The sequence below is a fragment of the Chamaea fasciata genome, unplaced genomic scaffold (genome assembly GCF_029207755.1).
Source record: "Chamaea fasciata isolate MVZ Bird 193981 ecotype frontalis unplaced genomic scaffold, bChaFas1.0.hap1 SCAF_5, whole genome shotgun sequence".
NCBI lineage: Eukaryota > Metazoa > Chordata > Aves > Passeriformes > Sylviidae > Chamaea > Chamaea fasciata.
This window is the reverse complement of record NW_027094090.1, coordinates 63,199,223-63,213,675: the sequence shown is the minus strand read 5'-3', so window position 1 is coordinate 63,213,675 and position 14,453 is coordinate 63,199,223. Positions and strand designations below refer to the sequence as shown.

Genomic DNA, 14,453 nt, shown 5'->3' with positions numbered 1-14,453 from the left:
GCTTCCCAGTCCCAGGCCTTTCCAGAGAACATAATGGCTGCTAACTGTGAATAAGCAACTGATACACATACTGTCTGGTTTAGGGGTTGTAAGCAGTTTTATAGCCCAAAGAATATATAGGTATTATTAGAATGACTGTAATGATACAATAAAAGAAAAAAAAAATGTCCTCAGGAGCATGAAAATCTAACTTCAAAAGCAATTACCATCAGTGTCAAAATGCAGTGAGAAGACTAGGATTACTTTAATAAGATTATCTGCTTATTGCCATTTGTTTTTGTGGGTGACTGTAGTGCTGCTTCACCTTCATTCCCAGCCAGTTTCTCAGATGCTTCTCACCTTGAGCATTGACTGGCCAAGCTGGCATGTGCAGCTGGGGCTCACTGGCATTCCTGTGGCATCCAGCATATGTGTGAGCACCTGCTCTTTGGTCTTCAAACTCCCCTACACTTGTGCCTCTGTTGTCACTGCAATGTTGTTTTCCCATGCTGGGTGGCTTTGTGTCCATGGTAGAAGAGGCAGGAATAGGAGAACATGGAAGGGTGTGGAAATGTGGTGTCTTTGTGGAGATGGAAAGACTGTGTTTGTGGAGATGTGGAGAAGTAGGGAAAATAATGGTAAGGGTCAATATTATTTGACAAAGACAGGGACTTGATTTTGAAGGTTCTTTAAAAATTCAGCTTTATCCTGCAGTCCAGGGAGAGCAGATGCAGGGTCAGTAATGCAGTGAGTACATGGTTTATAGTGCAAGGAGTTCTCATTTAGTATCCCAGGGTCCCTTAACCCAACCAATGTCCATTACTTATGCCTTTCCCACTGCATCTTCAAACCCCCTCCATGTCCTTGTGGCTCATGAGTCCCAGAGCGTGATCACTGCTACATTCATAGTCATGCACTTGGGTGGGGAGTCTGTGGAGTGGTGAGGATGTGCTCAGAGGGACCAGGACTCACAGAAGTGGGAGGTACAGACGGTAACCTGGAGAGATTGCTGAGATAAATAGTGATGTCTCTGCAGAGACCACATTAAATTGCACCAGAGATCAACATGTCAGCTCTGTGCAGGAAGGAGAGAGTTGTTGTTCTCTCATTTTAAAGGCAGCACGGGGAAAAATAACTGTCTGCTTCTGCAGATATGTGTATATATAAATTAGTGGTCAAAAAGATAGATAGATAGATAGATAGATAGATAGATAGATAGATAGATAGATAGATATGGATACAGACACAGTTCTGTTCCAAACAGGCAAATGCATAGCCCCTGCTGTCTGGAGGACCTAAAAGGCTTTCCCAGAACTTACTGGAGATCTCATCAGGACTCTCAACCCAGAACTCACTAACCTGGATTACCTGCACAACATAAATACAGGACCTTCTTCATTATTCTTGGAGAAATAATAAAAAAAAACCCCAAACCGAAACACCAAATGAGGACACTGCTAATAAATAAATCAGGTTTAATCATAAACCATGTACATATTTATAGATACGAAGGGAGACGTGGTCAGAAAGATGCTGCCCTGGCAACAGGAATAAAAGAACAGTGTATTTTACCAATACAGTACCAATGAAGGGTAGAGTTGATAAATTAATATGGGATTTTGAATCCCAGAGGCTAATTTTTACGGACAATCATCATTCTTGGTTTCCTGTCAAATTATAGCACAAACTAGCTCACAGCTCTGCCCAGGACACAGCAAGGCAGATATAGCCAAACACAGAACTTGAGGGTGAGGGAAGGACAATGTATCTGAAGGTCTTTCTGAGGTATATGTATCATGTGTATTCTACTGTCTTGGGACCGTGTTTTTCTCACAGATATGTGTGCACACATCTCATTCCAGTCAGCAAGAGTGGCAAGCTTGGGAGAATATTTTGGACTTTGAGGGCATACAGGAGCTCATCAAACAACAGAGCCAGAAGCAGAACAGGGAGAGATGAACATAAGGAAGCCTGTACTGGGCTGAGAAAGAAGTGAACGGACAGCCCCAGATTTATCTGACCAGTTAGTTCAATCCTGTTTGAACAGCCAGGACAAAGCTGCTGTTCTGAAGGATGTCTGCAGTGCAAATGTGCTCATCAAGGCAATCTTTATTAGATAGTGAGGGAAACCATGAACAAAATTACTAGAAGCATGTCAGCAGAAGAAATATGAAGGAGCTGGCCCTATAATCATTCAGTTCTTATTTTTGAAGAGGAATCCAATTCTGCCTCGGAACTGCTCTGATTCTACATATATGTCAGGTCACTCTCAGCTGATACAGGCAGAGGAAGGAATCATTAGTCCAGTGGCCAGCAAGGCAAAGGATGGCATCTGTATTGTGATACTCTGAATTGGTGGGGCTGCTTTGAGAAACAACATCACACCAGGCTTCCTAAGAAGCCGAACGCATTGGCTTTTTGCAGAATAATTTCACTTTCAATCAATGTACATATTAGAAAGTGTTACAGATGAAAACCACATTTCACTGGTAGAAAGCAGACACTGTTTAATATCAAATGCACTTGACATCTGATTTTGCTAAAAACTCACCCCCAGACAATAAAAAAACCCAACAAATCCCAAATAAAATGTATAATACAAACCAACATTCATGTCAATGTCAAATGGTAACTGTCCTAACAAACATAAAATCAAGTTCTTAATGCAGGTGCCCTCAGAAGTGAGTGAAAGTCATGCATCCACAAATAGAGTCCACTCCCAATCTGGGAATGCTCAGTTAAGACTTCTGTCCTTTGAAATGCAAGTCCCACTTTTTAAAAGGAGAGCTCCACACATGCATGCACGCACACGTGCACGTGGCACACAGAAACACACACATACACACATAACCTCCTCTCTCTTAGCAAGAGCTGCATGCTGGGTGACTGCTAATGCCTTCTGTGCATTTTTTGATCTATTTTCTTTGTAATGACAAGGTTAAAATGTCTTTACTTCTCAGGACTGTATTTTTCAAACAAAAAGGGGAATGACGAGGAACTACATTACAAAGACAAAAAAATGCACTTGTATCTCAGGTGTATGATTATTCCCAGTCATCTTCAAGGATGTTGTTATTTACATTTGTGACTCAGCAGAATCCACAGGAAGTTATCCTTTCTCTGTGTTGGGTTTTCTCAATAAACCCCACAAGCCTGCTCTTTGCTTCCACAGATCATTTTTTCTTTAAGGCACTGCATGTGGATGTTGTCTTCAGACAGAAGTGCAAGCCTCCTTCACTGGACTGTGCATTTCTCTCTCTCCCTGGACTGACCTTCCCTGAGAACTTTTGATTTGATATACTTCAGGTCACTGTTGACACTTGGCCGGCGAGCGAACGGAGAGATCATGCCATAGGCATCCATGTCCTTGACTCGGCGCATCCGGAAGGATTTCTGTTGGAAAGTGTCACCATACTGGATGGAGATTTTTCTGTGGAGGGAAGGGCTCATCTCATGAGGTAGCTTGGCCATGCTGAAGAGGACATAAAACATCTCATCCACATTGGTGTTCTTCTTGGCTGACACTTCGAAGTATGCGCAGTTTTCATCACTGGAGACAAGATCCTCACCTTCATCGGTGCGTACCTTGCGGAAGATTTCACTGTGGTCATTTTTGTTGCCACAGATCACCATGGGGAGGTCAGCTGATTCCTTGGTCTTGTTCTTCAGGCAGGATTTGACCTCAAGGATCTGTTTCTGGAGTCGCTTGACCTCATCAAAGGATTCTCTGTTATCCAGGCTGAACACCAGGATGAAAACATCCCCTGCAATTAAAACAAAAAAAGATACTGTAAAGGCTTGTTGGTCACAGCCAGTTTCAGAGGAGCAAATTTTTAAAAAGCAATTCTTTTATTTTCCTCTCCTCCCTGTATTTTTTGTTTCGTCCTTTGGCACCTATTCACTCAGCTGTACTTTAGTTCTTCTGATTCAACTCCCCACATCTTTCTATAGTGCTATGGAAAAGACTTTTGGCTATGATGTAACTCCAGTCGTAACCAGTTGCATTCCTAGTTTGCACTGGGCTTGCAAGTTATTGCCTGTTTTTATCTCTTTGGTAAACATATTTCTATCTCAGCTGTGCTGCCTTGCTCTTCTTTTTAATTCCTTTCATTTGTATCTGTGTAAAACACATCCTGTTCTGGCACCAGAAAGAGTGGAGACCTGGTAGCCACTCAGCCTTAACCCTTTGATTGCACAATGCATGAAGCAACACCTGAACTGAAGGTTTGCAGCTAATCAGTCCTGAACACCCAAGTCAGGAACGAGAGGTTTCTCAGTGCGCTCTGCATTTGCTCAAGAGAAGCAGACCATGAAAAAAACCTAATACATAAATGACACACTTCCCCTGGCATTTCCTTTTGACATTTCCTGACTTACAATTCCTTTTGCAAGTAGAAAATAAGGCAAATCATTGCCTGTTGAATGACATTTGTGTGGAACATGTTAAGAGAGCTTTCAGGGACTAAAGCTCACATTTGAATCCCAGAAACTGGTTCTAGGACCTCACTGAATATGGATTGTAGCCTTGTCAGATGTGAAGGTCATGTTTCACTGGCCAGTTAGAAAAGTGGATAGTGAATCCAGAAAGAAGATTTGTTTTGAGCTGTGGCTGAATATACATCTATTGTCACTTTTATAATTAAAGAATATATTTTAGCTCACAACAGGAATGGCTTGACAGTGAGAAGATGCAAAATGATCCCACCATTTCTCCTTCTTTTCTATTTAAACACATTTGATTAGATGCAGACTAAGGAGAAAGGGTAAAAAGCTATACCTTCTACTGCACATTAAATATTAAATTTAATATTAATATTAAATCAAGGAAATCAGGCTGGAAATTTTAGGAATAAAAATCCTTGGGACTTTCTTGGTTAGAATTCCCTTTCTGTGCAGTTTGTATTTATTTTTCACTGTATATGACCTACAACAACATGCCTAATTTTCCCTTTGCTGCTCTTTATATCCACAGAATTGCATTCAGCCATTTATTTGTGACATCAATTAAAAAAATGAAGCAGGAGGGGAAGGCAGATGGATAAGGGAAAATCTCAATTTCAGACCTTCACCCACTGGACTTCTCCACTGTGGCTAATGCATTCCTTATAGTGCTGGGAACATGCCAGCCAGGAAATATTTCTCTATAGAAATGCATCTTGCAGCAAATCAAGCAGTCCCTTTAGCTATTTCCCAAAAAAAGTCATCTCCAGGCTACTCTTTTCAAGCTAACGTCTATCCTTATGACCTTCCCCCTGACTTTCTCACCTGTTAGGATGGAAAGCCTCCTCATGGCAGGGAAAGGGTGATTCCCAGAGGTGTCCAGGATGTCCAGCTGATACATGTCTCCCCGTATGTTGTAGACCTTGCGGTGAAAATCCTCGATGGTGGGAGTGTACTGATCCTCAAAGCGGCCGTTGAGGAAGCGTGAGACAATGGAGCTTTTCCCCACCCTGGAGGCTCCCAGCACCACCATGCGGTACGAGTTCTTGGCCGGCACGTTCAGGTTGCAGTTTCCACCAGACATAGTCTTCATCATTGCTTGGTCCTGAAAGAGGAAATAGCAGAGTTGGAGGAAAGATCAGAAACCAAATGGAGGGTAAAATAAGGTAGCTCCTCATCACAAACCTGCCAAAGAGCACTCTGGAGCATAGTCCTGCATGGCAGAGCAGAGTAATCAATGCAGAATTTTTTTCACTGGAAATGCTTAAACTTTTTCAGTCTCATTTTCAGGGAGTGGGGATTTTTTTGGTTTGGTTTGGTTTTATTATTGTTGTTGTTGTTCTTTCTTTTCTTTTAAAGTAATATAAAAATGAAGGTATTTACGCTGAAAATAACATGCTTTTGAATGGTAATTTGCTGTTACATTTAAACATTAAGGGCTGAATTTATCAGCTGCGCTTCAACTGAGACACCAGCTTCCTTCCTACCATCTGTGGCACTTACACATTACTAGATTTTTCAGTAAAACTTGGTTCTCATTTAGATACGTAAACACAGAGGTCAGATTGCCCAGTATATTACAGCCACTGCAGCTGCCATTAGAACCTAGATCGCTTCGTTCGGCTGCCTAAATAGGAGCTGTGCATAGTACTCATTTTCTGAGATCAGCCAAAAGTCAGACAGAAACAAGAATCATGCTTAACATCAGTGCAAGCTAGACATCTCAGTAACTTTAAATAGCTGGTCCCATGCAATATTCATTGCTGATGCAGGGAGCACGAGCCACAAAATAGCACTGACTGGTGATAAATTCAAAGACCTGTGCCTCCAGTGACCTTTTAGAAACCAGTTTTTAATTCTGCTGTTTGGACTGGCAGTGTGGGAACTCCCTATAAGCAAACTATCATGGCTGCAACAGGATTGCTGTCAGTGGGTGGAACTGCAGAAACAGATTTTTTAGGAGCTCCAGTCTTTATACATACAGATGTTGTGGGTGCCACTCGCTTTGCTAAGCACAGGTGCTAAGTACAAGCAGGAGAAAAGATGAAGGACGGCCATCTTAAATAGCTATTAGACAAGATTCCTAACCCATGACATCTAAACTGAGTCTAGAGACCCAGGAGACTGCATTTTGACATAGCACTCAGATGCAGGAAACTTTGGTAGAAAAGAAAAGGTGCTGCTCAGACCTTTTTAATCTACCAGTTCAAAGGAGTTCTGTGCTGAAAGAAAAATACAGCCCCTGTGTGGGGAAAGCTGACTGTTACAGCAAAGGAGGCACACTTTGGACAGAATTTATTTTGGTTACTAGGTTCTTATTAAAGAATAATCAAGTTCCCCTTGTGCTATTTATTTAACTTAGGTATTGTTTATTTAATATTACAATGCAAGTACTTTATGGACACTGAAAGATCATTTCTGGGTCCAGATCTGGATTCCTATCTTTCCCTTGAGTGACTTTTATCTCCCAAGCTTTTATGTAGCTGACAATTATCTCAGGGAAGAGCTTAAAATATTTTACTTTGTTTAACATATGCTAAACACCAAAGCAGCAGTGACGATACAGTCACAGATAAATAAAGAAGTCTCTGGAATTCTGAAGTCCAGCATCATTGTAAGCTCTGTTCTATAGCCCAAGGAAACAGCAAAACTCGACTATTTATTATTATTGCTATAATTTGCAGCACAACAATGGCATATTCGGCCCTACCTAATGCACAGAAGAAAATGCAATGCTCTCCTCAGAGCAGCTTACACTCTGAATTACTTTCACAGGGCAGGACAGCCTAATATTAGAGTCAGATTAATGCCAGAACACAACTTTGGATGGACACACACATGCAGAATTATGGTACTGTTGGGATTACTGTGGCAGAAATGACAGCAAGGAGCACAGCTGGTATTTGAACTGGACTCTGTATTTTGGTTACCACAGGACCTATCTCCAATACTGCAAAAATACCATATTCAGTCTCTGAAACGTTTCCATTTACACTATCCCACATAGCCAGTCCAATACTGTTTTGCATCCATGGGTGGACAAAAAAAAAAAAAGCTTCCTTTCACCCTCTCAGCTTAATAATTTGGCAGAGAAGAGCAGGGAAATAGATGAAGTGTAAAAACTACAAACTACTTTACTGCCCAGGACCAGTATCTAGAGGTGAGGCAGCTCTTCAGGCCATGGTGGACCAGTGTAGCTGCATGAGGGCAAGTGGACTGTGTGGTTTACACTCACTAGAGAGCAGTTCTTTACAACTCAGCGCAAAAGCATCTGGGAGAGAGCACAGTTACACATTTTGAGTGAATGCCTTTTATATCCTGTATAGAACATGCATGCTGAGGGACCTGATCACTTTACGCTGTCCTTGTTCCACCTGTCAAGGCATTCAGTCAAGAGGACTCCTGTGTTTCTTTAACAGCATTTAATTTCACTCAAAGTCAAAATATTCTTTTCAGTACTTCGATTCGTGGAGTTGCTGCTCATCACCTCTGCTGCAAACCTGACTCAGAGTGTGCCATTGAACTGGGAGCTTACATTTGTGTTTACATTTTTTCCTCCTCAGAAAAGGAATGAAACTTCAGCCTTGACACCCATGAGTGGCAGGGGAGAGCACAGGGGCTCATACAGTGAAAAAGATTAGAGACAGAAGAAAGGAAACAGAGAGAGACCACATGTTCATGTACTAAGTAAAGCAAAATCAATCAGAAGAGAATGAGGAGACAAACAAGCTCCAGCTGGCTTTAATCTACATATTTTCCTTCCAGTTTATTAAATGCTTAAGCATAGATTAATTCCCAGTGGTACCTTCTGCTTTATGTACTGGCTTGATGCTAGAAAGTTTAAATTAGTATTTTATATTGGCACAGTGCAGGGATTCCAAAATGTCGTAGAAATACAGGCAATTAATGTTATCTTTAAATAACACTAAATAAAGGGAAAATCTCATTTTCCCAGAAAGAGCTGAAACTGTGGTCCAAAATCAACATTAAACTCCATTTCTCTTGACTCCCTGTGTTATCCTCTACCTGCTAACCACCACTTCTCTTTTTCCAGGCAGGCATTGGAATGAATGACAATGAACATGCTTTTGTATGCTCTGGAGAGTGCTTGTCTGAGTGTCAGTGAGGTACTGACAAATTTGAGCCTGAGCATTCATAGGGAGATACCTAAGGAAGATATTCTATATTTAACCTGCCCCAAGATATTGCACCTCAGTTTTTCATTTTCCCATCGGGCTGTATGCTCTCCCTACCACTCCCCATTCATGAATAGACTTCTGAACTACCCTCCTTGTGCTCTTCTCTCTTCAGCTGCTGGTTGTGCCTCTGTTTGCCACCCCAGTGTTAATCACTGCACCCAGCTAAAAATGACATAGGCAGACACAAACGGTATCATGCACAACAGACCTGTCACTTCTTAATCACTGCTAGTGTCCCTGTAATTTTCATGCACACCAAAATCGCTCCTGTGGGATGTTTGTTTCCTACTTTCACCGCAAACTCCGTGCTGATTTCTTACCTCTCTTTCCTAGGAGAAGAAGTCCTGGGTATCCGTGCAGTCTGATGAAGCTGATAACTGTAATCAGAGGTGGCTGCTGTTGAAAAGGCTGTTGTTCTGTGGATCCTACGTTGCTGGTTCTGGGCTCAGTTCTTCTCCAGTATTTCCCAAGAACTTAGCAGGATTGGGAAGGACCACAGGGCTCCAGAGGGTGTTCCCCCATGGATGTAGGTACTGGATCAGGCAACCGACATAGGGTAAAGAAGTCTCAGAACTGGTGCGTTTTTCCCTTTGGGCAGATGAGCTCTTTTCCTCAAGGCTCAGTTCAAGAAAAGGAGAGACAGTCTCTCTTGCTCCCACTGCCTTTTCTGGCAGGCTGTACTTTGTAGGCTCTGCTGTGGGGAAAGAATTTCAGGAACAGCACCTACTCGTGCAGGGTAGTGGGTGCATTCAGCTGGCCCACCCTGCCTCTGTGCCAACTCAGATCCTCTGCAGAAAGATCAGGGTCGGGATGAAAGTTGTCTGCGGTGACCCTGTGCTTCCTCAGATCTTACCTGGCTCATCCCTCCCCACGAGCTTCTTTTCTTGTTGTCTGAGATTTACTTTAAAATAGTCTCTCTCTAGGATAGAAGGGGCTTTTTTCTACATTTGCCAGTTAAGTCTTTTTCCTCCCTGCCTTTCTCCCTCTCTCTCTCACAACTACTGGCAAATTGCAGATTTTCCTTCTGTAGAACTCAGAGATAATTGGCTCAACTCCTCCCTTGAAGTCAGTGTCAGACCGAGGGGAAGGAGGGGTGCTGAGGGGGTGGGATTTTGTGCCTATTGGAAAAATCTTTTCTAAACAGAAAGTTCATGTGCACTGCAGACTGCACATTGCCTGTCTTTCCACCAGAGACCTGTATGTATGCATGTGTGGGGAATGAGTTAGTGCATGTGTGTGAGAGACACAGAGAATTCATTTACTTTGCAAGCTGTAAATTCATAAGCTGTTTCTAAAAGCTCTATATTTCTGTGCTGATTTTTTCTGCTAAACAGCAGCAGACTGACTCATTCTCCAAGTATGGGCTTTCTGTCCATAATTTCTGTAAATTTTTTGCTGTATGGAATGCTTTCCCCTGTTTGCTCATCCTCAAGACATTTACATTAGAATGGCTGGTTGGTTTGATTAAGAAATAAGAATAACGTGTAACTGTTGTTCTTTCATTTAAATAAATGAAAAATTAAACTAAGGATGGGTAATAGAAATGTTAAAAAAGGTCAAACAAACTGAAAGTGTGTGGAACTGAAACTCAGGAAAAAGAGAGAAACGAACTAAAAATAGGGTGAATTCGAGGCATTTGTTCAACCCCAAGTGAAACATTGCATTTGCAGTTTGTTTCCTTGCTGATCTACTTGAATTTTTTCTCCTTTAAATAATAGTTTAGATCTATGAGTTTATTTTCAAACATGTCAAAAAGCTTGATTTTGAAAGATTCGAAATTAAATACTTCAGCATTTCTGAATTTAAACTCCCAATTGGGGGTGGGGCAGGAAGGGAAGAAAACCACGGAGATTTTCAGGATATTTTGACAATAAGAAAATGGAAGGGAGAGACAATCTTCCAAATGCAAACACACTTCAGGTCTCCCACAGTTCTCCCTCCTTTTTTTCCCCTGTTTTTCTGTTTGTTTTCTTTTTGTTTGTTTTTGGTTTTTGGTGGTTTTTTTGTTTCCCCTGAGAAATTTATTCTTTGTTGAAGGCAAAGAATCTTTCAACTGCCATGTATGTATCATCTCAAAACCTCCTCCCCTCACCAATTCCTGTAGCTTTTGAGGAATTTCCAAGATGCTTCACTTTCTCTCCTCCTTTTCCTCAGAGCACAGAGATGTTTTTCTTGCCACCCTTGGAATAAAGCTTCCCTCCTTTGCTTGTGCTCCTGGTGCTGCACAGAACCCATCCGCAGCCACACACAGCAACCAGTGAGGAGGGTTCCATGGCTGTTGCAGGCACAACATGACTGCGAGTGTCTCTGTGCCCCCAGACCTCAAAGGATACAACACAGGCTGTGGGATGAGTCCAGCTGGAACTGTCTGTAAGAGGAAGCAGCTCCCACTGAAGTCAGGGTCACAGTTATCCTAAGCAGGATGTGCATCTGGGGATCACAGGCTAACACAAAAGCAAAACAACGTTGATCAAATTTGGAAAGCAGCGGATCCTGCAGACAACTTCAGATTTGAGAAGAAAGGGCAGGATGTGGCAAAGCACCACTGAAAATTGCAGCAGTACTGAACTGGTATTGGGTCATGAGCAGAGCTGAACTCTTTTCGGACCACAGTACCAGGTCCAAAGTACCAGTACCAGTACTCCTTTGTCAGCTCCTGAGCCTTTTGGCAAAAGGTGGGAAAGTGGGGGCGGGGGGAGTACTTTCATGACTCAGACAAATTTTTGAAGTAAGATATGATTCTTCCCATTTCTAAGTAATTAGTTCAGACCTGGACCACTTGTCAGCTCTTGCGTAGCTTAGATCCAAAGGGAATGATACCAGCATCCTGGTATCATTGCCATAGGAGCAAGAATGGCCACAAAACCCAGCAAAGTGAAATCCTGTAGTGCTACAGAAAATAAACTCCTATTTCATCCCTATGGCTCACATGTCAAGAGTACTGAGTTCTCTACCAAGAAAGAAGTGTAATCATAGTGGAGACCATCTCATCAGCCTGGAATTTCAGCCTACTCAAGCCCTTTCATAAACCCAATACAAAACTCTTGGCTAGCTGGCTTCACCCACCCCAAACTCCTACTCAGCTATTCTCTCCAGCATTTCAAATGACCAATCAAGTTCCTCAAATGGAATGAAATAAAATAAGAACATTTTTAACTAGGCATCTTAACTTTATTTGATCTCTTATTGAACAGCTAGTAAAATAATAAATTACTTTTGAAGTAATAACTTTTGAAAGCTAATTGCTAACAGTGAGGCTTGAAAGACATTGCTGTAGCTTTTTGGGCTGGTGTTTTTTGTTTCATTTCTTTTGGTGTGCTACCAGTTAAGGAGTTGACAAAAAGCTGGGTTTCATGCTTTCCTAGAGGGCTCAGGAGACCAGAGGTCAAAAAATCCCTACTTTTTCAAAGACATACTATGAGTGACTCTGGTGGAGAAGTGACATTATATCTGCCCTGATCTGAGGAGTAGGGATGGCAGCACCTCCTCGCTTTGAGGGTTATAAAGAGAATAAGTTAATCAGAGAGACAAAGTCTCTGCCAAAGCATGAGAAGTTTCCAGTCTCAGCAGTTTCCTCTGGTTAGTCAGAGACACTCAGCATTTCTTAAATCTTACATATATTTATCAATTTAAAAGCCAGGCTAGCTATGTATTATTTTCTAGAGGCATTTCTCCCTCCCACTCCTCCAGTCTATAAACAAAGTCTAAATGAGGTTTTTATCCAGCTAAGTCTGTTTAGGAGGATGACAGGCAGTGGCTGTCACAGAACCACCACTGCTATGAAGGGCTGTGCCTGTCTTGCTGAGTGACAGGCTGGAGGGAAGGGATGCCATCCAGAGGGACCTTGACAGACCGTGTGAACCTCATGAAGTTCAATAAGGCCAAGTCCATGGTCTTGCACATGGGATGGTCCCAAGAAGAAATACAGGCAGGGCAGGGAATTAATTGAGAGCAGCCCTGGGAAGAAGGACTCTGAGGTGTTGGTGGATGAGAAGCTTGACATGGCCCAGCAATGTGCACTCACAACTCTATATCCTGGGTTGCATCAAAAGAAACGTGGCCAGTAGGTCAAAGGAGAGGATTCTGCCCCTCTCATGAGACCCCTTCTGGAACGCTGCATCCAGCTCCAGTGTCCCCAAGATACCAGGGACATGGACCTGTTGGAGTGGGTCTAGAGGGCCACAAAGATGAGGAGAGGGATGGAGCACCTCTCCTATGAAGACAGCCTGAGAGACTGTCTCTCTTTCCTGGAGAAGAGAAGGGATTCCTTATAGCACCTTCTAGTACCTAAGTAGAGTCTACAAAAAAGGAGACGGAATATGACAACTGGCAATGATTTCAAACTGGAAAAGGAGAAATTTATATTAGATTTAAGGAGAACAATACTTACCATGAAAGTAGTGAGGCACTGGAACAGGTTTTCCAAAGAAGTTGTAGATGCCCCATCCCTGGAAATGTTCAAGGCCAGGCTGGCTGGAGCTTTGAGCAATGTGGTCTAGTGGAAGGAGTCCCTGCCCATGGCAGGGGGGTTGGAACCAAAGGATTTTCAAGGTCCCTTCCAAAGTAAATTGTTTTGTGATTCTATGATTTGTTGATGCAATGGCCATTCGCACACTGTTAGCTGTTGTCACTGTTACACTGGTAGCTGTTGTCTCTGATGCCAACATGCAGGTCCTGCCAGCTCATCCGTGGGGCTGCCTCAGCTGTGGAAGGTGCCACAAATTGTGCAGCTGTAGACAAGGTAGACAAGGCACCTATGTGGCTTTTGGCCCTGCCTAGACTGTGGGCGAGCAGAGACAGAGGACTACAGAGGGCGAGTCAAGGGAAGCAAAAGAATGTAGCAGAAATAGACTGGGTTAGAAGGATGTACAGAGGAATGGGGAGAGGCAAGAGGAAAGTAGAGCTGATGTGTGTTGCACTAACCTACTGGTTTCAAATGGTGAAGACCTAAATGAAGTGACTTACTATATGGAGAGGCACAACTGCTCTTCAAAGCTCTCCCAGGAGATTCCATCTCCAAAGAAGGGCGCAGCTCTCAGGCACCACACACACTGACCATGCTGGCACCAGGATGCAGGGCAATGTGGGTTCATAAAGCCGAGTTTCACTGTCATGAGTAATTAATACCTTCTGCAGCTTCAGGCACCGGCTGCAGCTAGAGACAGACACTGATGTGCTGGGCTGATGCAGCAGGACCAATCTGTTTCTCTCCACCTTAAAGCAAATGACAGAAGTGACAATCACGTGCTGTTCATCTCTGGTCAGAATTAGTTCAAGACAAAAGATGTTCCAAGCCTTTTGTCTCCTCTTCAAAAGCAAATGCAATGGAGATTAAATATTTAAACCAGTTTTTCTCTCTCTTTTCCCATTCCTTTTCACTCTCCTCGTTATTCAGTAAAGCAGACTCATTTTTCCACCCCCTCACCTTCCTTCTCTCCCTCCCTCCTACATTCATCCCTCCTGCTTGGTGCTCCTCCCTTCCAGCAGTGCTGAAAAGTTAGTGTTCAGGAGCCAGTAAACTGCAGGTACCAGGTCATATTCTGAACAGCAAATACATGAGCAGCTGATCTGTTATTGCCTCTGAATTATCTGTAGCTCCCCCTCAGCATTTATACTCAGTGAAGGGCTCTCCAGGGGTGTTACAGTGACTGGGAAAATAACTAATGATCATTAGTTATGAGTGAGAACAGTAATGCTTGAGAGAATGCAGCTGGAGAAGGCAGACAATTTAGAAAGTGGTGGTTTCGCTTATATTCTTGGTCCTGTCACAGAATTTGTGCATGGCTGTAATTTCTTAGCGTCCTAGGGTGTAAAATGTATTAATAGTATTTACTG

General features: G+C 42.7%; 1 protein-coding gene across 1 annotated transcript; it reads right to left on the bottom strand.

The window, feature by feature from the left end:
* Nucleotides 1-2,564: 2,564 nt before the first annotated feature.
* RASD2 (RASD family member 2) lies at nucleotides 2,565-13,595 on the bottom strand. Its single transcript, XM_066184014.1, has 4 exons — nucleotides 13,584-13,595; nucleotides 8,939-9,309; nucleotides 5,245-5,524; nucleotides 2,565-3,743 (listed from the first exon to the last, which is right to left on the bottom strand). The coding sequence occupies exons 3-4, from the start codon at nucleotides 5,513-5,515 to the stop codon at nucleotides 3,214-3,216; spliced, it is 801 nt and encodes a 266-aa protein (XP_066040111.1). The 5' UTR covers nucleotides 5,516-5,524; nucleotides 8,939-9,309; nucleotides 13,584-13,595; the 3' UTR covers nucleotides 2,565-3,213.
* Nucleotides 13,596-14,453: the final 858 nt, after the last annotated feature.

What these genes read in the sequence shown, in the direction of transcription:
- RASD2 (XM_066184014.1), bottom strand. Translation starts at nt 5,515, where the DNA reads ATGATGAAGACTATGTCTGGTGGAAACTGCAACCTGAACGTGCCGGCC. An exon ending in GAGGCTTTCCATCCTAACAG is followed by an intron (nt 3,744 to 5,244) that starts GTGAGAAAGTCA and finishes TTTTAATTGCAG; the next exon opens with GGGATGTTTTCATCCTGGTG.